Here is a 22,018-nt window from a genome sequence, read left to right on the forward strand (position 1 = left end):
GGTGCACCTAAACTAAGCTACTTATGCCTAACTCATCTAAGACATCGATCTAGACTGGATTGGCTGTTTCAACAGTTTTAAAAGAAGTTATTTAATTCAAGTTGAAGATTTTATTATCCTAGGACTTCATCTAAGATGCTGTATGATCCTATCTAAGTGCAAGTTGTCCCTTAGACTAATGCAGGTTAACCTACATCCTAGGTAACTAGGCTTGTCCTAGGAAAATTCGGGTGACTAGTGTAACTACATCTATGGCACGGTTGCTATCCATAGCAAACGTCCGTGATGAGGCTGGACTCCTAACTCTAGGACTCCCTAAAACCTAGGACACGACATGACGTAAGTGTTCCTAAATGGGGCTCTAATGGTTCTTATGATGGAAACCGTAATCCAACGGTTCCGAAAGACATGAGATAAATTGATTCAATTTGTTGAAGTTAAAGATTTCCGATTTCAAGAATTTTCGATTCCTAAACATTCAAGGAATACCAAAGTCTCTATGGTTCACACATTTCGACCTAGAATTGCATCCATGGAAGGGAATCATGCGCTCTCCCCTTGCGCAATTTAAAACTTAAGTTATAGCACCTTATTGCCTGGCATATCTCTCAGGATTTTCGTGGACAGTAAACCTCGGAGCCAATAACATGCTATAATTTAAATATTCAAATTGTCAAGGATCAATTGCAATTGGGATACGATTATGGACGCTATCTCAGCATCTAAATTATCCTAGCATGGCCATTTTACAAGGAAAATCTAAGACTCCTAAGATTTCTGTTTCAGTGAATTAAGGAATGAATATGTGACAGAAATTTAAGCTTCCTTAGAAATTTTCATAATGATTTTGATTAATCCCAATTTTTAATGGATTTTATCAATTTCAGACCACTTAGATGATTTTACAAATGAACTCATTGCAAGAAAATTCGAAATAAATTGCAATTTCTACAGTAACAAGATATGAATGAATATAGCTTACTGGAAAAATTTCATAGATTTTTATATTAAGCTCCTATTAATTTTTGATTTAATAACAATGAGACCAGATTGTTAAAATTACAAAGAAACCCTTAGAAATAAAAATATAAATTTATTGAAATTTTTACAGTAACAAGATATGAGTGAATATAGTACACTATTTAATTTTCATGAATTGTAGATACAATTTACTATTAATTTCGGATTTTTAAAGATTCAGGCCAGATTATGAATTTACACAACATCCCCTAGGAAAAAAATTCCAAATCAATTGAAAATCTTACAGAAACATGAAATATGTAATATAAGACTACTGTAAAAATTTTGAAAATTTTAATTATGATTTGATATTAATAAAAAACCTCACAAAATCTGATTGTTTTCAAAGAAAATATCAAACAATATACCAAATAAAACCCTAAAATCATTAAAAATTCACGGCAGAATATAACAGTATCATATTATGTTTTCACGAAATTTCATTAATTGTGGACCTTATTTGGTATATTTTCCATTTTTTTTCTTCAAAAAGATGTTTTTTAATAGTTTTCTATTTTTTAAACATGATTTTTGAGAAAATTACGACTTTGAAAAATGTCCTTTAACATTGTTCTGATGTGATGAACACAAATTTTTTTTTAATATTCCAAGAAATAGATCATCCTGAGATAGCTATTTTTTTCCAATTTCTTAATATCTAGGTCATTATTTCAAATGAAATTCCAATCTTCATTCAAATTCTCGAAATCCTTTGATCCAATGTCCGATCCGATCCGATAGTTCTTTTAGTCTATTTAAATAGATCAGTATATTAAATTTTGAGACGAATCGGACTTGAAACACTCATGTAAAACACGATTTTGAGCCCACCCATATAATATTGAATTAAATACGCTTAAATGCTAAAACCATGCAAAAATATAAAAAAAATACAGAATAATTCTGGAAAAATCTGAGAAGAAAGAACCTACCTTTAATCGAGATCCTTGCCGAATCCAAGAGCCGAAGAATCCGAGAAAGCTCGCCGACGTGCAATCCGATTCCCTTTCTTTGTTCTTTTTTTGACCACTGTGGAGAGAGAGAGAGAGAGAGAGAGAGAGAGAGAGAGAGACAGAGAGAGAGATAGCAGAGAGAAAGTGAGAGATAACAGAGATAACAGAGAGAGAGTGAGAGATAACAGAGAGAGAGTGAGACGACAGAGAGAGAGTTGAGAGTGAGATGACAGAGAGAGAGAGTTGAGAGTGAGAGAGACGACAGAGAGAGAGTTGAGAGATAACAGAGAGAAAGAGAGTTAGAGCTAGAGAGATAACAGAGAGAAAGAGAGTTAGAGAGATGACAGTGAGAGGAATATATAGAGTTAGAGAAATTACAGTGAGAGGAATATATAGAGTTAGAAAAATGACAGAATGGAATATATAGAGATCTGTAGGGAATATGAGGGTGAGAGAAATATGTAGGGAGATGGAGATTCAATAAGAGGGTGAGAGAGATAGGTAGGGAGATGGAGATTCAATAAGAGAATGAGACCGGGAGAGCTATGAGGGAGAAGGACGTGTGGAGATATATGAGAGAAATCTGTAAGGAGATGAGGGTGAGAAAAATACGGTGCTCTGTTTTTTTTTTTCTTTTAGTGGGCTGTTGGAGGTTGTGGATAGATGAGTGATAGAGAGAATTTTGAGAGAGGGTTAGAATGAAGGCTAGAGAGGGTGAGAATAAGAGCTTGAGATGGTGAGAGGGTGCTCTTGAGATATGAGAGAGACCTTTAGAGAAGGAGCGAATGCTCTGTTTTTTCTTTTTTCTTTTTGAAATAGAAATCCAACCTGCTGCTGCCCGGAAAAAAATGTGAGATCTTCCCTCCGCAAAGACCACCGATCCACCTTGTTTTTTGTCTCTTTTTTCTTTTGCTGTTATGGTCTTTTTTCTGTTATCATCGGGAGAGAGTATTGCCGATTTTAGGAGAAGAGAACTGCTGTTTTCTTTCCTTCTTTTTTTTTTCTTCTTTTTTAAACCTCCTCATAGCAGCTCACTTATGACAGCCACCTTCTAAAAAGAAAACAATTGAGGAAGAACACGGTAGTTGACAACACACAGGTAAGGTCTTACTATTTCTATCTATCAAAGAAGATCATCCAACCCTTTTATTTCAATATCATGCCATTTTAGTTGAAAACATTCCCCATCGATGTTCACACGTATGTAAGGTGGGAATAGCTAAATTGTCTACCTTTCCTTTCACTCAGTAGCTTTACAAAAATATTATGATTTTATAAAAGAAAGAAAGCAATCAGGGAATGCTGCCTTTTAGGCAAGTGGCTTGCCAAAAGACTCGTTCGTAATTCCCATAGGTTTGCCATCTTTCCATCTGATGATCCAGACGGTCCACTCAATCGACTCTGATTCAAACGGGTTATGTCTTCAAATCAGCAAGCTTCCATTCACATGAGTAATTGCACACATTATATTCTAGCTTTCTATTTCAGCTCACAAACAGTTTTCTCAATTTAGAATCCTGTATTGCATGGCTACTTCTCCTATTTAATGGTTGATATCCATCTATACTTTACATTCCAAGTCAACTTTCCTAAAGCAATTTAGTAATGATCCCACCACTTCCAAAATTATAGATCGGTTTGTGCCTTCTTAAATCAAGAATACCATATGTATAATGTCTAAGAATATAAGGCACTTTGTCCACTACAGTCCAAACGAATGATGCGAGCCTTCATTCTTGGGCAATTGTTATTTCTATATGCATTTCTAAATCATGACCGAATCATATAAATAGCATGAGAGGCCCCACTATACAAAGAACATATTATGGCATCCAATTTAGCTTTTAAAATGATCCAAATCGTTCATTAGACAGGCCACGACACAAATTTCCATAGGATGATCTGAACCATTGACTGATGGGCTACAATGCAAATTAGGTTGCGCCCCCTTAAACCTTTTCCATCAGATGATTCAAATCGGGCTGCAATGTCCATTGGCCGAAATACACTATGCCCGTTATGAAAACAACGCAGTTCACACTTGCTTGATCCAAATCTAATCGAAATGTTCAATGCGAGGCCACCCAGTGGGTCCAAATTCTCTCTTGTTTTGATTCTTGTGAATAACCATTCTCAACACTTAGCAAGACAACACGAAACATGACGGAAATGACCGAAAAGATTTAAAAATGTAAGAGACGGACGCGGAAAGGAAAGACACTAGAAAACCGATAGAAAAACACTAATTTCTTTGTTGATTAAAACGAAGCAAAATGGGGGTGTCTACAAATGCTCCCCAATCTAAATGCTTTCCGCTTCGGATCCCACTTTCTCACCAATGTCGTCAAAATCCTCTTGTGCAACTCGACATCCTCGAGGTTCTTATGTAGTAGCAAATCTCTGAATGGCGTCTCATTTATCAAATTCCCATGCGCATCATGTAACCGAAATGTTTTTAAGGACTCCTGGAAGCGGGAAGGACAGCATCTAGATAAGACATATTTGGCCTGCAAAAAAAGCTATTAGAAAACAGTTGAGGTAGAAACTTAAGGAGATGCAAATGGAAATGGAGAAGTTAATCACCATGACGAAGCCGCAACGAAGGAAATGGGAACCTTTCTATCCTTAACTTAAACACAATCTGTAGAAAGCAGCGACAACCACTTGAAACACAGTGTTAGTCCCATGCACACGTAAAGAGAATCAAAATTATCCATAAAGGCCTGACAAATATCCCCAACTCACTTTAGAGCTGTACCATTCATTGGATTAGTAGGACCATTGTTATTCATAACAACCATGAAAACATACCATCCATCCAAGACGGAGAAATAGAACAACCATAATAACATATCATCCATCCATCCATAATAACATATCAAACCCAAATATAACATACCATCCATCCATCCATAATATCAACCATAATAACATATCACTTCATAACAACCATAATAACATACCATCCATATACATGCCAGAAACACTAAACCAAAAAGTAAATAACTGCATAGGGCTCACGCCCCGAGGCAGCAAACACGCGTGCAATACACAGGCAGAAAACGGTCGGTTATTTAAACTGCTTGAGCGCGGGTACCTTCGGAGTAATTGTGTTCGGCCCAAGCCGGACAGAATATGACGCTTCGCTAAACGACAAACTTCTGCCTGGCCCACCAGGCCCAAGCCGGACAGAATATGCCGCCCTCGCTAAACGACAAACATCTGCCCGGCCCAAGCCGAACAGATTATGGCGCATTCGCTACACGACAAAAATCTGCCCGGCCCAAGCCAGACAGAATATGACGCATTCGCTAGACTACAAAAATCTGCCCTGTCCAAGCCGGACAGGACTTGGCCGAACAGATTCCCCAAGCCAGACAGAAGGCTTTGCCGGACAGATTTCCCAGGCCGTACAGACGGCTTTTTCCGGACAGATTCCCCAGGTCGGACAGACAGCTTAGCCGGATAGATTACCCAGGTCGGACAGACGGCTTTGCCGGACAGATTTTCCAGGCCAGACAGACGGCTTAGCCGGACAGAGTTTCCGGACAGATTCCCCAGGCAGACAAACGGCTTGGCCGGACAGGTTTTCCATCGAGCCGTCCCGAACATCGGCTCATTCTACCGTTCAGGAATATAACTCATCGCATTTCCCACAATCACTACAATGACTTGGAGAGCTGGGGGGCAACTGATGGGGTATGAAAAACAACTAATTACCTGTCGACACGTGGCCCCAGAAGGGCCCACCACAAATCCAGCATCGGCCCAGGGGCAATCCGGTAATTACCAAGGAGTAGGTAAACCTAAACCCACAAAAGGGCGGACACCTGTCCTCGGGTAGGTAATCCAACCACCCCAGGTCTCCCTCTATAAAAGGCCTCTCAAGGCTCAAAGCAAACGGTAATAACTTCTAAGCTACCAATCCTAAATTACTGGCTCTGCACTCCTGCTCATACTGACTTGAGTGTCGAAGGGCCCGTCCGGAGCAACGACTCCGGGTTGGTCTTCTGACCTCGTGTGCTCTTGTGCAGGACTCAGCTCCTTCACATCCGTTCCTCAGGTCCTCCAGCTCAGCTCTTATGTCACCGCCGTATCTGTTACCGATTTTAGGCCTAACAGACTCCTAATCTACTAATTCACCCCCTCCTGCATTAAATGAGAAGAAACGACGATATTCTCCCGTTTTCTTCTTCGGTACCACCTTTTTGTTTAATATAGAAAGTAATTTATCCCTTTTCCTTCTTTAGACAACTTCAGACTAGATAATTCATTCCCCATCTACAAATAATATTCATATAACTGTGTTTTTTAATAATGGTACTAACCTGTCTTATCTTTTTTGAAATTTTTCATCCATTTTCAATGAAATTTTACATGAAGGTTCTCGGGGATAGCCATAATCTCTTGGGGATTCTGTACCTATGAATAGAAACAGTGACTTAGCAGAAATTCGAGTTTTCTTCACATTTGGGTTTGGTTTCAAGAAATTTTGGGGTTAAGGTTTCGGGAACTTATTTGATTTTAGGATACTATAGTTGGTATCTTCGGGTGGGCTGTATGTCGAGATCGAACTCAAGCAATCAACTTCCTTAGGAAGCGTGGTATGATGTTTGTTGACCATTACCTCCTTTGCTTGAAAGGTGGTGAATCTGTGGGCCATCTCTTCATGCGTTTCTCCTTTACGCGTCAGATTTGGAGTTTGATATTTCTGAGATTTGTTATTACATGGATTTTTCCATCTTCTATTCCGAAGTTGATGTTTCATTGGGCCTTTGTGCCATGGAACAAGAAAGGCAGGTTATTGTGGAATTTGATCTTCTTGCAACATGGTGGGTGATATAGAAAGAGAGAAACTCTCATGTCTTTGAAGGAGTTGCAAAATCTCTGTATTGGTTATATATGAAAATTATCGCCCTCACTATTTCATGGGCGAGAAGTTTACCGGCATTTCGTTTTGTATCTGCTTTTGACTTATGGGAGGGTTGGAGGGTTGTTTGTTTTAGGTCAGAGTGCCGGTCTCGAACCGTTCAGAGATGGGAGGCTCCGCTAATTGAAATGTTCAAAATCAACTTTGATGGGTCGAGTTTTGGAAACCCGAGCCCAGCCAGAATTGGTAGATTGTGTCGCGATGCTTGTGGGGAAGTTCTATGGGCTTATTCCGGCCCTCTTGGTGTTTGTGATGCCTCGAAGGCCGAGGTGATGGTGGTTTATTGTTGGGGTCCATATCGGCCCTCTTCCTTTTTAATGAAATTATCCTGCCATTTCAAAAAAAAAAATGAAAAGTACATCGGGGACCAACGGTCCCAACTTACATTACATAGCAACAATTCATATTTATTTGGCTAGAAGCATACTTCTAGGCCAGAATGAAGATTAAAAGGATACTCTGTACTATTGCAACAAATACCAGCTCTTTCTCCCGGTCTCGCTAATATATTCAAAATCCCAAAAACTTACAGATTCAAGCAATCTTCCATTGGAACAACAGCCCACCCAAAGAGCAAAAATTTTAGCAACACCTCACCTTACCGGCTCATCTATGCCTCACACTTCTCCAATTCGTCCAAGATATGCTGGATTAGAAAGTCCGGCATTTCGATGAGAAGCTTCTCGGAAACCCGCTCCAAACAACTAGAGATTCTTCTGTCAACGATCCTCTCTTCCACTTAACAGATACCTACCACCTTGTTAGCTTCACAATTTAGCCCTATAGTATGGAGATGGTTTGTTTGGAACACCCTATCTATATTCGATCATATAGAATGAATGGGTTGGATGAGTCAAACAACTATGGGAGACAGTGTATTATGAGCTCTAGCTCAGCTTGAGCTCGAGCTCAGAAACCTTGGCAGGAGAAACTTCCAGATGAACTCTCCGTCCACACGCTGTCGGAGTGCCTCCACCACTTTTACCTCAAGATTGCTCGAAATCAACCTATTTTGAATATCACTGATTTCGAATATCACTATTAATGAAGTGTTTTCTCCATTCACAATCTAAGGATTACCAAGATAAGGGTCCAAGTTTTCTATCACATCATAAGAGATATGAAGTGTTTTCTCGTACTGTTTTCTCGCCAGTGAAAGAAAAAATTACTTTTCCTCCAAAATTTCCCTCTTTGTTGCTTTTTTCAGATCCTATTGGAAAAGTCGTCGAAAAGAAGGTGCTTTAATTGTTAATGCATGTGTTGAAAAACATATAAAAGCCAAAATTGATTACTCTAAAACATAATCACAAAATATAATTTGTAAAATATTACAATAGCATCTTAAGTAAGAATTTACCTTTATTTTTCCTATATCACTCTTTCCATTGATATATTAATTGTAAAATACTTGCTTCATCTTCACTCTTGGCACATATGACTTCATTGGTTTATGGCCATGTGTACCTATAGGTTGCGACATTGAAAACATTACAATATTGTGAGCTTCCTAGTTAAGGTTATTGTTTTGAAAAATAAAATAAAATCATGCAAACAACCATCCCAAATAGAATAGACAATCTACTACATAAACCAGAAAGAGATAGGGAAAGAGGTGTATGGATAAACAAAGAATTAATCGATAATCCACAAAAATCATTTTTTAAATAGTAGTCCATATAGAATAAATGATTGACGTAAAGCAAAAGGTAAAAGAGGGGCAAGTAGAAATAAAGATAATCAATGTAAACCATCATACAAAGACAAGGCATAGAATAGATAATAAGCAGAAACCAGAAAACGAGAGACACTTAGAGAGATTTGTGGAAACAAAATTAACATGTACCACTGATAAAGACCAAGCCATATAGAATAGATAATAAGCAGAAACCAGAAAGCGAGAGACACGAGAGGGATTTGTTGAAACAAAACTATCACGTATCACTGATAAACCATGAAGCAAGAGTCACATGAAGAGATAAGTTGAAGAAAAAAAAGGACAGATTTCCTTAAATTCAAGATTTTCTACTATACAGAAGTCACGTTTAATAATAATACAAACCCGGTTGATGAAAAGTGTAAACATCACAGAAAATAGATAAGAATGCAAAACGCCATGTTTGGATTGCAAGAAAAACCTTTCTTATGGAAAAGTTTATCCTGGGATTTTTTTTTTTCATTTTGAGATTTAGAGAGAAACAAACCCATTTAATCAGTTTTAGCATTTTTTTGATTTCCCTTCCATTGTTTTTGGAAAAAAACTAGGAAATAAGCAACAATATTATCTCTTCCAATATTCTCGTCAAAATACCTTCAACAAAAAAAAAACATTTTAGGAATATTAAGGGAAATGATATTTACGCCCCTTTCATCACCAGAGACACCCATTTGCCAGTGTACTTTGCAATCAAAGCCACTGGATTTTTTTGACATAAAGTACATCATCTCCCTTTTTGCCATTGATACACTGACGTTGGGTGTCCCTAGTGATCAAAAGGGGCGTAAATATCACTTCCCTAAATTAAATAGGGTCAATTTGAGTTATCTTTTCTTCATAGATAAATAAAGTAAGAAATTTTAGGAATATTTTTCGTTTCTAACTTTTCTAAGAAATTCCTATCTTGGTTGGATTGCAAGAAAATATCTCTGATGGAAAATTATTACTATGGAAATTTTTTTCATTGACGAATTATGTCTGATTTAGAGGGATATCATCATAAACTGAAGGTCCCTAACTCAAAATTTGAATAGGGTTGGTTTACCTTATCTTTTTTATGTGTAAGAAATAAGAAATTTTAGATTTTTTTTTCCTTTCCCAACTTTTGTTTTGGGAATAAGAACTAGAGTTTGGCTTCTAATCTTAGGAGAAGAAGAAGGAAGAATGTCAAAGGGAAAGTCAATATTGGAAGAGATAATATTGTTGCTTATTTCCTAGTTTTTTTTCTGAAAATATTGTAAGGGAAATAAAAAAACGCTAAAACGGATTCAATGGGTTGGGGGTAAATTTGCCATTTTAAAATTTTTAATGGAGAAAAATGAAGTTGGTGAGTTTTAGGCATGTTAATATTGAATAAAATAATCGTTTCTTTGTTGTACCGGATTTCGACCGAAATTTTAAACCATGGTTTTAGGAACCTTTTAGCAAATATTTTCTAAAAGTAGGACTGTGATATGCTTTTCTTATGGACTAATTAGCAATTATTTTGCCATATAAGGACTAATCAGCAAAAATCCCTTCCATTTATTTTTCTCAAAAAAATACTGGTGTATTTACAAATGAGGAATGTTAGATACAAGGGAGCCCTTGCATTAAGAGCCACAAAAGGTCTCTTCATTGGATCCACATCATCAAATGTAACTGAAAATGGCGTGGATCCAATGAATAGCCCTTTTGCGGCTCTTTATGCAAGGGCTCCCTTGTATCTATCATTGCTCTGTACAAATATACATATGATACTCCCCCATACCCTTCAGATTAATGGTTAGCCGTTAGAGATTTTCATCGTGTTTTATTTTCTGATTCCCTCGCCACTTTTTGCTAATGTTTGCTTCTACTTCCTATTTTTTTTTTTTTTGCAAAGGCAAAGAATTATGTTTGCTTCTTTTTTCCTCTTACATTATTATGATATATGGTTTCATTTAAAATTGGGACCTCGGGTTCTTCTCAGACTTTTTTGTGAAAGATGGGTTTTTTGTTGCTCTGGAAGCTTTGTTTTATGCATTGAGAACTCCAGTGCGTGAACTGTCTTGTTTGTGGATCCACAACCGAACTCACTGAAACGGTGCAACTTTCTAAGATTATATTAACTATTAATCCTTTCCTTTGATGTTTGCTAATTGTTTTGGGAGATTGCCTTATGATCTTGACTGAGTCTGTCTACATTTGATGTACTCTAGGATAAATTATGTCTTATTTTTCATTATATCGCATGGATGTCCCATTAGTATAACTGAATAGCATACATGTGGAGCCCATTGGCCGTCTTTAGTCCTTAACAAATGTGCTCATATTTCTTTTCCAAATAACATGCATCCAAACGAGATTAATACATTTCCAGGAAAAAGCTTTCTATTTTGGCTTTGTTGTACCAAACAACAAAGTGGATTTCCGTGGAAAGGAAAGGAAAAGAATTGGCTTTCCTCGGAAAGCCTTTCCCAAGCGAAAAGACTTTTCCCAGATGAAACCATCCTAAATGTAAAACAATAAACATTTTGCTCATAAGCCATCCTAAATGTAAGTGAAGATAGTTAATGTGGAACCGTATCAACTCACATAGTTGATCAATAGTTCAACATTGCAAACTGAAAATAAACTGAAAGATGCCTAAAAAACCAAATTTCATACCATCCTAGATGTCCAACATCGAATGCTAAAATATAAACCACCGAACTCCAAATCATCGAACTCCAAACCATAGAACTCAAAACCATCCTAAGTGTCCAATGCCTAAGGGATTCTGAGGAGGAAGTCGAAGCCTATCGAATGTGACAGTAATCGTGCCTTTCTTAGAGTCACGGATAGCATGGACATCTTGAAGATTAGCATCTATTGGAATTAAATATTTCCGGACAAATTTTCCCTCTGACATGTTCCTCTTTGCAGCAATGAGAGTCTGTAATCATTAAGAATGACCTCTACATGGCATGTGGTAAGGCTGGTGTCAACTACTAAAACTGCCAAACCCCGGTGTGTCGAGCCAATCTTTCGGCTGCCAAAACAAATATACATAAGAAATCAAGAAACAATGTAAAAATAGTTGTAAAAAGTAAAGGCAAATTTTTTTTAATACTTACATCAATAGTAGCCTGATCAGCACTGATGACTGGTAGTGCTTCTTTAAATTCAGTGAAGAACTACCGGGTCGACATTTTCAATCCATGTAACCATAGGAGAAAACGGAGAAGAAATGAAAAGAGACAGATAGTGGATTAGTCTAACTTCATGTACCATAGGATGTTAAGCGAAATTGAGGTCTATAACATGAACCATGGAGGTTAACCAATGTCCATTACTTTCCAAATGATTTATGTTAAGACCTCTGACACAGCCAATTACTCCAAAAGCTTAAGCTTTACAATTTCCAAATACCAAAAGAAGGTATCGATAGATTATGTTGAACACATAAGATGACATGAGTACAAACACAAAGAAAAAAATAATAATTTAAGCACACATTAAGGCCCTATTTGGCTTGCAAGAATTTTACAGGAAAGTTTGAAAAAGAAAATTATTTCTAAAGTTTCTTACTTCTTTAAGACAAGAAAAAAAAAACTTTAACTAACCCTATCCAATTTTTACTTAGAGAGACCTTTGATTTATGATAATATCCCTCTAAATTACCATAATCATGTCACTTCCCTCTAAATTGTGGAAAGAAAAAAAAGTTTCCAATAAAAATTTTCCATCCGAAATGTTTTTCTTGCAATCCAAACAGAGCCCATCCAGAGAGAGAGAGAGAGAGAGAGAGAGAGAGATGCATGTAACAATACGCTCCCTACGAACCATGGCATAGCTATTCTTAAGAATGAAACACATTGTTACGTGCCTAATCGGCCGTAACGGAAATAAACGAAAAGAAATAGAAGAGAGGGAGAAAAAGGTTGATTCAAGGCAACCAGAACTCTTAACAGCTCAATTCGAGAGGAACCATGACTCTCCTAAACAAAGCCTCATTTGCTGTAAATTTCTTTTCCTTCTCCATTCCATTGAAATACAAACTTAAATACAAGCATAAAGGTAGTTTTACATCACTAACCCACTTACATAACACTTAGAAAATAACTAACATCCACAACCTTAAACCCATAATCACATAATTAATAACCAGAATCTAACTAACCCCACTAACATGCACATATCATTCCTTCGCCCTTAGAAACGACCTTGCCCTCAAGGTTGAATTATTGAATTAAACACTTTAATCTACCGGGGTCCCATATCTTAATGGTCGCGATCTCTTGAACTCTACATTCAAAATTTGTTGGGATCAAAATTGTAATACAAATTGAAACGGTGAAACAACCAAATGGGTTGGCAAAATTGACAATGCGTTCAACTGAATCACCTTCATCACCATCAATTCTCGTATTTTTCTTCACTAAAAGATCAACATCGTCACGATTGAACTTTTCATCTTCACGGATTTCTTTGATCACCTTGCTGATTTTCTCCAAGCCCTCTGCAAATCGTCGATGCTCTTCCATCATTTTCAAAACCAATGCCTTGATCTCCTGCAGATCTTCACGTATAGACTCTCAAAACTCCAAAGGCGCAGCCATGGCACAAGATCGACGGCTCTAATACCACTTGTTACGTGCCTAATCGGCCATAATGAAAATAAACAAAAAGAAATAGAAGAGAGGGAGAAAAAGGTTGATTCGAGACAACCGGACCTCCTAACAGCTCAATTCAAGAGGAACCATGACTCTCCTACACAAAGTCTCATTTGCTGTAAATTTCTTTTTCTTCTCCATTTCATTGAAATACAAACTTAAATACAAGCATAAAGGTAGTTTTACATCACTACCCCACTGCCCCACTCACATAACACATAGGAAATAAGTAACATCCACAACCTTAAATCCATAACCACATAATTAATAACCACAATCTAACTAACCACACTAACATGCACATATCACACATTGTCCTTTGATGAATTCAAAATACATTTTTCTTTTGAACTCTATTGTAAAGAACTTTACAACAGAGTTCAAAAGCTGCTGTGATTAATTGATACAGGGTCGGAGCCTGAGGAGCAGATTTGGCAAGGTAACCAGTGGGATCATGCTTTTCATCTACCACCCTCAATCTAGTTTGGAATTTACAATCAGCAATAGTTGGCTTTGAAGGATGGGATTTAGTTTCCAGATGGGATTTTGGTGAGACAGATCTACCTTTTTTACTTGAATCTTCTTTCTATAGTCCCTGTTTATATCCCAAAGCCATTAAACGATAGTTTCGCACTAGAACCTCCTTTCTTCTCCTTCTCTCCATTTAACAACTCTCCAAAGAACCGTCTAATTTTTTTAACAAAAAGGCAGTACGCAGAAATCAACAAAACAAACGAAACAAGAAAAACACATGAAAATTATGACACCCTAAACCTAGAACACCGAATTTAGTAGAATCAACAAGACCAAGAGTAATAACTATTGAAAGAGGGGAAACAAGAAAATATGCACGCAATTAAAAGAGGGAAACAAGAAAATACGAAACAATGCACGCAAGTTTCAAAAACTTAAATCCAAGAAACGAGGTTACAATCAACTTGGTCCACATAACTGATTAGCACTAATAGAGAACCATTTTTAAACCTCATCTTTTGTGAAAGTAATCCTCATCCCATTTCACTTCGCAAACCACTTTACATTTAGCTTCCCTCCCTACGCCGCCAAGATAATGCGATGATCTATTATAAGTCATTGAGAGATGTTTGAACACCGTTGAGGTGTAAATATCCATCGCAAATATTTCTTCAATCATATCCTTCCTTATACTTCGAATTTTAGCACATCTACTTTATGAGTGGTCTCGGAGTCACTCTCTACGGTGACATCTCAGGAGTTTAAATTTTGAGAGAAGTAACATTCCTTCGTAAAGTGCTTGGACCTCATCGTCTTCTCCTGAAGAAATTAATAAGAAAGTCTTCAATCAATTACAATACCAAGAAAGCTTTGGAAGATTATTTATAAAATCGACATGGGATAGAGAAATAATTTCAGATGATTGATATATTCGTACCCACGATATGGGGCAAAATAATCATTAAATTTTCATTCTCCATTTAACACATCATTCTCAAATTAAAAGATGAAAACCAGGGGTTAACTCAACAGGGAAATATCCAACAAGTACATGAAAATATCAAATTCGAGAAATTTACAGATGCTCCAGAAACAAAAGAAACAACAATAAGAAAACATGCAATCAAACGATCCATCCATTTATACCCACAACAAGGGCATTTATACCCACAACATGGGGTAAGGAAATCATTTGATTTCTACTATTTATTTAATAGATATCACCTTCTAAACCATTCACAACATAAATTAACTCCAAATTAGAACCAAACATCTATGTCAAAATCAAACCCATGAACTGGGTTATTTTTTTAAGAGGGAAAAAAAGACAATGGTATTTGCATCTCTTGTTTTGACTACTTCTACCATCTCTCTTTTACTCAAAGCTTATTTGTTAGAGCTTCAGTTAACTAGAATGAATGAAAGCCACATACCATTAACTTTCTGAGAAACCGTGGTATGTGGCTTGTTGATCATTGCCCCCTATGTCTTGTTGATGGGGAATCTACGGATCATCTATTTATGCATTGTTCGTTCACCCGGTCTATATGGGTGGTCGCATATTTCTGAGATTTGGGATTAGCTGGATTTTCCTAGTTCTATTGAGTTGTTGTTGCAACAATGGAGCTTCGTGCCTTGGAAGAAGAAAGGAAAAATTCTGTGGGAAGAATGCTTGCTTGTCACTTGGTGGGTGGTTTGGAAGGAGAAAAATGCACGGGTGTTTGAGGGAATGTCCAAGGCTCCTCATTGTCTTTTGTTAGCCCAAGGGTTCCCCATGGGTTCACTCAATCACCTTATTTTGATGATTAACAAACGCAAATTGATTAGTCATTTATGGACTAATTATTTGCCTTGAGTGTTGTGCTATAGACAGGTAATTCACAGGTCAATCCATGCTAGCACACACACAGATGGCCTAAGCTTGAAGATGAACCAAATAAAAGACAAATGAGCTAGAGCATACTTGGACAAACCATACCTTGGAGGATCAACCAAGGAGAAGTTCCACACAACCATCTCAAAGCATTGAACAAACAAAGGAAGATCAATGAAGGCCAAAGCTTGTGGATCAACAACTTTCAAAGGAGCTTGAACCAAATGGTGGCAACATCCTTGGAAGGTGTCAAGCAAAAACGCTCAACCTTGAAGATCTCAAAGCAAGCAAAGCACATCATTGAAGATCAAATGAAGATTGGCTCAAGAGAATAAGAGAGTACTTAGAATGGTAGTATGTATCACCTTTCTCTCTAGTGTTTTCTCTTATGATCAAGGCACATCTTAGAACCCCTAAAAATATATTTTTCAAAGAGACTAACACACCCTTTAAGGACTTAAATGGATAAGTGAATGGCCATGGTGGTGTACCAACAGGTTGGCACCCATATGACATTCAACACAAGAATGAACAAAACAGAGTTCCGAAGCAACAACCTGGACCAGCAACTAAATCCTATCAAAACTTGTTTAAAATATTTTCAAATATTTTTAAAACTATTTTAAACAGATATCTCTCATTTTTCTCATATCCGTAGAGTATAAGAACATCGAAATCCAATGCGAAACGAAGGAGATATGAATTTTTAAAATGAGACACTGTTTGCTGGAAATCCAGTCTCGGAACTCCGAGAAAATTCTCAGAGCTCAGAGAAATGATCCAGGTTCTAAAATTAAAAGCTCTGTTTGAATTCTTGGAACTCCGAGAAGTGTTTTTGTTCAAAAAAATATAGTCGTTGTGGTCCAACGGCTAGTTGACTGTTTGACCCGAAAATAACCGTTTTGCCCCTGAAACGGTCATATTGAGTTCGGACACCATATATACCCATCTAATGGGTCTAAAACATGGGATGAACATTGTTCAACTTCAAAAAATCCTAGAAAATCATTTGTGAATCATTTTTGGGTAATTTCTCTCACCAATCTCTTGTGCCTTGATTTTGGAAAAATCATTTGAGATTGGTTTAGGCTTTCATTTGTAAATTATTCTTGAGAGAAAGTGTGTGAGCTACAACTTGTAATCAAGCCTAGTAAGAGGCTAATAGTTCTTCTTCTTCTTCTTCATTTGATCGATGGCAAGGGCATCCGTTTTTAATTCCCTTGGGAGAAAGCGCTTAGAACTCAGCGGAGAAGGAGAGTCATTGTAAAGGTGGAAGGGCATCCTTATTTAATTCCCTTGGAGTGTAAAAGCCTCGGAGCCGGGCGTCGTGGAGGTCTCAATAGTAGAAATCCTCAAGTGCGACCTTGAGTAGAGTGGAGTAGGCCGTTTGCCGAACCACTATAAATCTTTGTGTCACTTGTGTTGGTATTTCTCTATCTCTCTCTCCCTCTCACTCTCTTATTTATTTGTGCTTGCATTTTTACATATTTGGAATTGAGTGAGTAGTTAGCATTTTAGTTTTGATTGAATATTTGTACCTTGCTAACTAGGCTATAAATCACCTAATTAAGTTTGCTAATCAACAAGGGTTTTTGAACTAATATTAATTTGTAATATTGTTTAAAGTTCAAATATTTCAAACTTAATTAAACAAGGGATAAGTCTTGGGTGAAATTTTAGAAAAAGTTTCTAAAAGACAAAAGTTTTATAAACATCCTATTCACCCCCCTCTAGGTTGCCAAACTAAGTCACTCCTTGGATTTCATCTTTATATGCAGATAATTGCATTGGTTATAAATTGAACGAGATGTCATCCATCTTTCCATTTTGTCTCAGCTTTTGATCTTTGGGAAGGATGGGGTGTGGTGTGTTTGAGTAGTGAGTGGGCTAATAAAGTTGTGCAGAGATGGGAACCACCACCTCAAGGAGTGTTAAAAATAAACTTTGATGGTGCTTGCTTTGGGAATCCTGGTCCAGCCGGGGTGGGAGGTTTATGTCGTGATGATGCCGGCAAGGTTCTTTGGGCTTTTTGGGGCCCTTTAGTTGTGACTGACGCTACGGAGGCGGAAGTCCAAGCGGCTTTCAATGGCATAAAAAAGATGGGTAGGGACCGTCTGAAGAGTTTAATTGTTGAAGGGGACTCGTTTAATATTATTTGGTGGCTGAGGGGCGGGGTGGCTCCGCCTTTGAGGTTTTTAGATCTTTTCGACGAAATGAAAGATATATTGGCGGAATCAGATATTGAGTTGATCCATGTTAGAAGGTCTGCTAATGAGAAGGCGGATGCGTTGGCTAGAAGAGGGGTGGCATGCAACTCGATGAATTGGTCTGATCAATTTCCTATTTGATGTCCTATTGATTGTGTAATTAGTTTTTTATTTTTGTGTTCTGTAACTTCAGGATTTCCCTTTCAGGTGTCCCTTCTAATTCTGAAACTACTGACGCTAGAATCTTTAAATAGATGTTGCTATCGGTTACAAAATATCACACGTTTTTGTCTCTTTTCTAAACCTACTCAAACACTAAAACTTCACCCAAAAAGATAGACTCTAGTCCCTATTAAAGAGCATCCTATTCTAATAACTTGTATAAAACAAGGACTCTCCACTGGCTACCTTCTTCTAGAATAATAAGATAATGATAAAAACAAAATATCTAAAAAACTCTACCCAATCTAACCGACTCAACTTTAACGTGGAAATACTTAGGTGGCCTTGGGTGGGACCCACAAGGTAATTCCACCGTTTGAATTAACTATTCCAACACGCCCCCTTAATTCAAACTATGTGAATTATTGTACTCCCATCATTTGACGAAATTTCTTGAACTTATCTTCCGGCAAAGCTTTGGTAAAAATATCTACCACTTGATCTTCAGTGTTGCAATGCTTTAAATCAACTTCTCATTTGGCTACTTCTCTAATGAAATGGTGACGAATTTCAATGTGCTTCGTTCTTCCTTGATGAACTGCATTCTTTGTTAAGGCAATTATGAATTTGTTGTCACAAAACATCCACGTAGGTCCGCCTTGTTCTTCTTTCAAATCACGCAAAATCCTTCGTAACCAAATTGCTTGACAAGCTGTAGTCGTAGCAGCAATATATTCGGCTTCCGTGCTTGAAATCGCCATAGTAAGTTGCTTCTTAGATGCCCAAACTATGACACCCAATCCAAGACTAAAATAATAGGCCGTTGTGCTTTTCTGATCATCAATGAAACATGCCCAATCATTATCAGAAAAATAAATCAATTTATTATTAGTGACTTTTGAGTACACAATGCCAAAATTGATTGTGCCTTGGATGTATCTCATAATTCTCTTTGCTGCCCCAAAATGATGCTTGCTTGAACTGTACATAAACCTGAAAATAATGTGAACTGCAAACATAATATCCGGCCTTGTATGAGTTAGATAAATCAAACCACCAACAGTGCTTCTAAAATTCTTCTCATCTGCCTTTTCAACTCCATCTTGCAAAGTAAGTTTCTCATTAGTATTCATGGGTGTTTTAGCAGGTGCACAATTTGCCATTCCAAAAATTTTTAATAAATCCAAAGTATACTTTTTCTGACATATGAAAATCCCATTAGATCCTTGAATTACTTCAATTCCAAGGAAATAATGCAATAAACCCAAATCTGACATTTCAAAATTTTTCAACATGCTTTCTTTAAATTCATTAACCATATCAAGAGAACTCCCAGAGTATATCATATCATCAACATATAAACAAACAACTAAGATATCATCCCCATGAATTTAACATAAAGAGTTGGTTCACTAGCACTCTTTTGAAATGAGCTTCCAAGAAAATACCTGTCAATTTTACTATACCATACTCTAGGCGCTTGTTTAAGCCCATAGAATGCTTTCTTCAATTTGTACACTTTATGTTCCATGCCTTTGATCTCAAAACCTTGAGGTTGATCCACATACACTTCTTCCTCAAGTTCTCCATTTAGAAAAGTTAATTTCACATCAAGCTGAAAAACTTGCCAATTCTTTTGAGCTGCTAAAGTATCCATTATAATAGTATCCATTCTAGCAACAGGTGCAAATGTTTCAAAGTAATCAATACCTGGTTTTTTTAGCATAACCTATTGCAACTAACCGAGCTTTATGCCTTTGGAGAGAACCATCGGCATTGGATTTAGATTTGTAGATCCACTTAAGTCCAATTGCTTCTTTATTTGGAGGCAAATCCACCGATGTCCAAGTGTTGTTCTTTGTAATTGCGGTAATCTCTTCCTTCATTACATCACACCATTCATTCTTTTTCACTGCATCAACAAAACTAGAAGGCTCCATTTCAAAACAAGCAAATTCACATGAGTCGTATATATTAGCAAGACTTCTCATTCTTAAGGGAGTGAAATCACCAGATGAACTTGGTGACTCATCAGGATTTGGTTAACAAATATCAAGAAAAGGTGTCTCATATGATGTGTTTTCATTTAAGACAAATAAGGGGGCTTCCACATCATTTTTCCAATTCCAAGCTTCTTTTTCATTAAAAATAACATCACGACTTATGATTAATTTTTTGGAAATAGGATCATAAAGTCGATATTCTTTTGTCTCCACAGTATAGCCAACAAAAATACACTTTCTACTTTTATCATCTAACTTTTATCTTTTTTCAGATGGAACAAAAGCATAGGCTATAGAACCAAAAATTTTAAAATGACTCACATTAGGTTTTCTTCCACTCCAAGCCTCATATGGAGTTTTACCTTGAACTGCTTTTGTAGGAGCGCGATTCCATAGGTATACGGCTGTGGCTACCACTTCAGCCCAATAATCATTAGGCAGCCCTTTGTCTTTTAGCATGCTCCTTGCCGCCTCAACAAAGGTTCTATTATTTCGCTCGGCAACTTCATTCTGCTGTGGAGTATAGCTTGCTGTCAACTGTCTTTTGATTCCACTTTCTTTGCAAAAATCCTGAAATTCGTTGAAAATAAATTCACCACCATGATCAGTACGAAGAGTAATAATAGAATGACCACTTTGTTTTTCGATAAGAGCCTTGAATTGTTTGAAGATCGAGAAAGCCTCATCTTTTTGTTTCAAAAAATAAACCCATGTCATCCTTGTTTAATCATCAACAAATAAGATGAAATATTTATTCCCACTCAAAGATAAAGTTTGCATAGAGCCACAAATATCGACATGTATAAGCATCAAAGGCTCATATGCCATACAAGACTTACCACTTGAAAATTGCTCACGGTGGTGTTTTCCAAAACACAAGCTTCACAGACTTTTCCATCATATTTCAAAGAGGAAAAACCAACAGTCATATTCAATTTTTACAATAAGGACAATCCACCAAAATTTAAATGTCCATATCTTCTATGCCATAACATAGAGTCATCATTAGATGCAGTAAAAACCATTGAATACTAGTTTTGAAAATACTAGTGGAAACATCTTATTTCCTGTCATCTTAATAGAGAGAATTAGTTTCATACTTCTCTTATCATAAAGTTTACATTATCCTTCATCAAAGATAGCACGGTACCCTTTTTTTATTAATTAACCCAAACTTAGCAAGTTTTGAGCCAACCCAGGAACATACATAACATCTTGAATTTGTTTCTTGCCAACCATTGTAGAAACTACGATGGGACTAATTCCATGGGCATTAACATGATTGTTATCACCCATCCTTACTCGTGATTTAATATATTCATCTATTTCAAGAAAATAACCTTTGTTCCCGGTCATGTGGTTACTACAACCACTATCTAAATACCATATTTCATCATTCAAATCAACATTAGCAGTAAGACATGATACAAACACGTTATCTTCTTTTTTAACTTTTTCATCACTTTTCTCTTCATGATAGTTTGCCTGTTCCCTAGCCTTTTGATGACAATTTTTTTCAATATGATCATATTTTTTGCAATAAAAATATTATGGTAAATTTCTATTTTGATTTCCACTATCCTTATACAAGCAATCCTTATCAGTATGATTAGATTTTTTACAAATGGAACAAAATAAAGAAGTAGATTCTTGGTTACCTCCACTTTGATTTCTTTGATAACCACCGAATTGGCCTCTACCTCTTCCTCTGCCGCGGAATCCACCACGTCCACGACCTCTTCCTCCTCGGAAACCTTTATTTGTATTCTCTAATTTTTTTTTTTAAATCCACTTTCAATTGAAATGCTTGTTCTAGTGGATTTCTGCAGTCCTATTCAATCTATGCTCATGTGCTTGCAAAGAACCCATTAATTCATTCATAAAGTATTTAGATAAATCTTTAAACTCTTCTATGGCAACAACTACATGATCAAATTTATTCGGAAGACTCCTTAACACTTTTTCAACAATTTTTTGATTATCTAATTTTTCTCCATAAGTTCTTATTTGATTTACAGTAGAACTAACTCTTGAGAAAAAATCTTGAATATATTCATAATTTTTCA

The 22,018-nt window shown here is 36.8% G+C and overlaps 1 protein-coding gene across 1 annotated transcript; it reads left to right on the forward strand.

Moving 5' to 3' along the window:
* The first annotated feature begins 15,327 nt into the window (after nucleotides 1–15,327).
* Nucleotides 15,328–17,928, forward strand: LOC143891251 (uncharacterized). Its single transcript, XM_077395873.1, has 2 exons — nucleotides 15,328–15,424; nucleotides 17,417–17,928. The coding sequence occupies exons 1-2, from the start codon at nucleotides 15,328–15,330 to the stop codon at nucleotides 17,926–17,928; spliced, it is 609 nt and encodes a 202-aa protein (XP_077251988.1).
* Nucleotides 17,929–22,018: the final 4,090 nt, after the last annotated feature.

Source organism: Tasmannia lanceolata, unplaced genomic scaffold (genome assembly GCF_043159265.1).
Source record: "Tasmannia lanceolata isolate RefF3 unplaced genomic scaffold, GAP_Taslan_0.1 ptg000013l, whole genome shotgun sequence".
NCBI classification, from domain to species: Eukaryota; Viridiplantae; Streptophyta; class Magnoliopsida; order Canellales; family Winteraceae; genus Tasmannia; species Tasmannia lanceolata.

What these genes read in the sequence shown, in the direction of transcription:
- LOC143891251 (XM_077395873.1), top strand. Translation starts at nt 15,328, where the DNA reads ATGGAGCTTCGTGCCTTGGAAGAAGAAAGGAAAAATTCTGTGGGAAGA. An exon ending in GGAAGGAGAAAAATGCACGG is followed by an intron (nt 15,425 to 17,416) that starts GTGTTTGAGGGA and finishes ATTTTGTCTCAG; the next exon opens with CTTTTGATCTTTGGGAAGGA.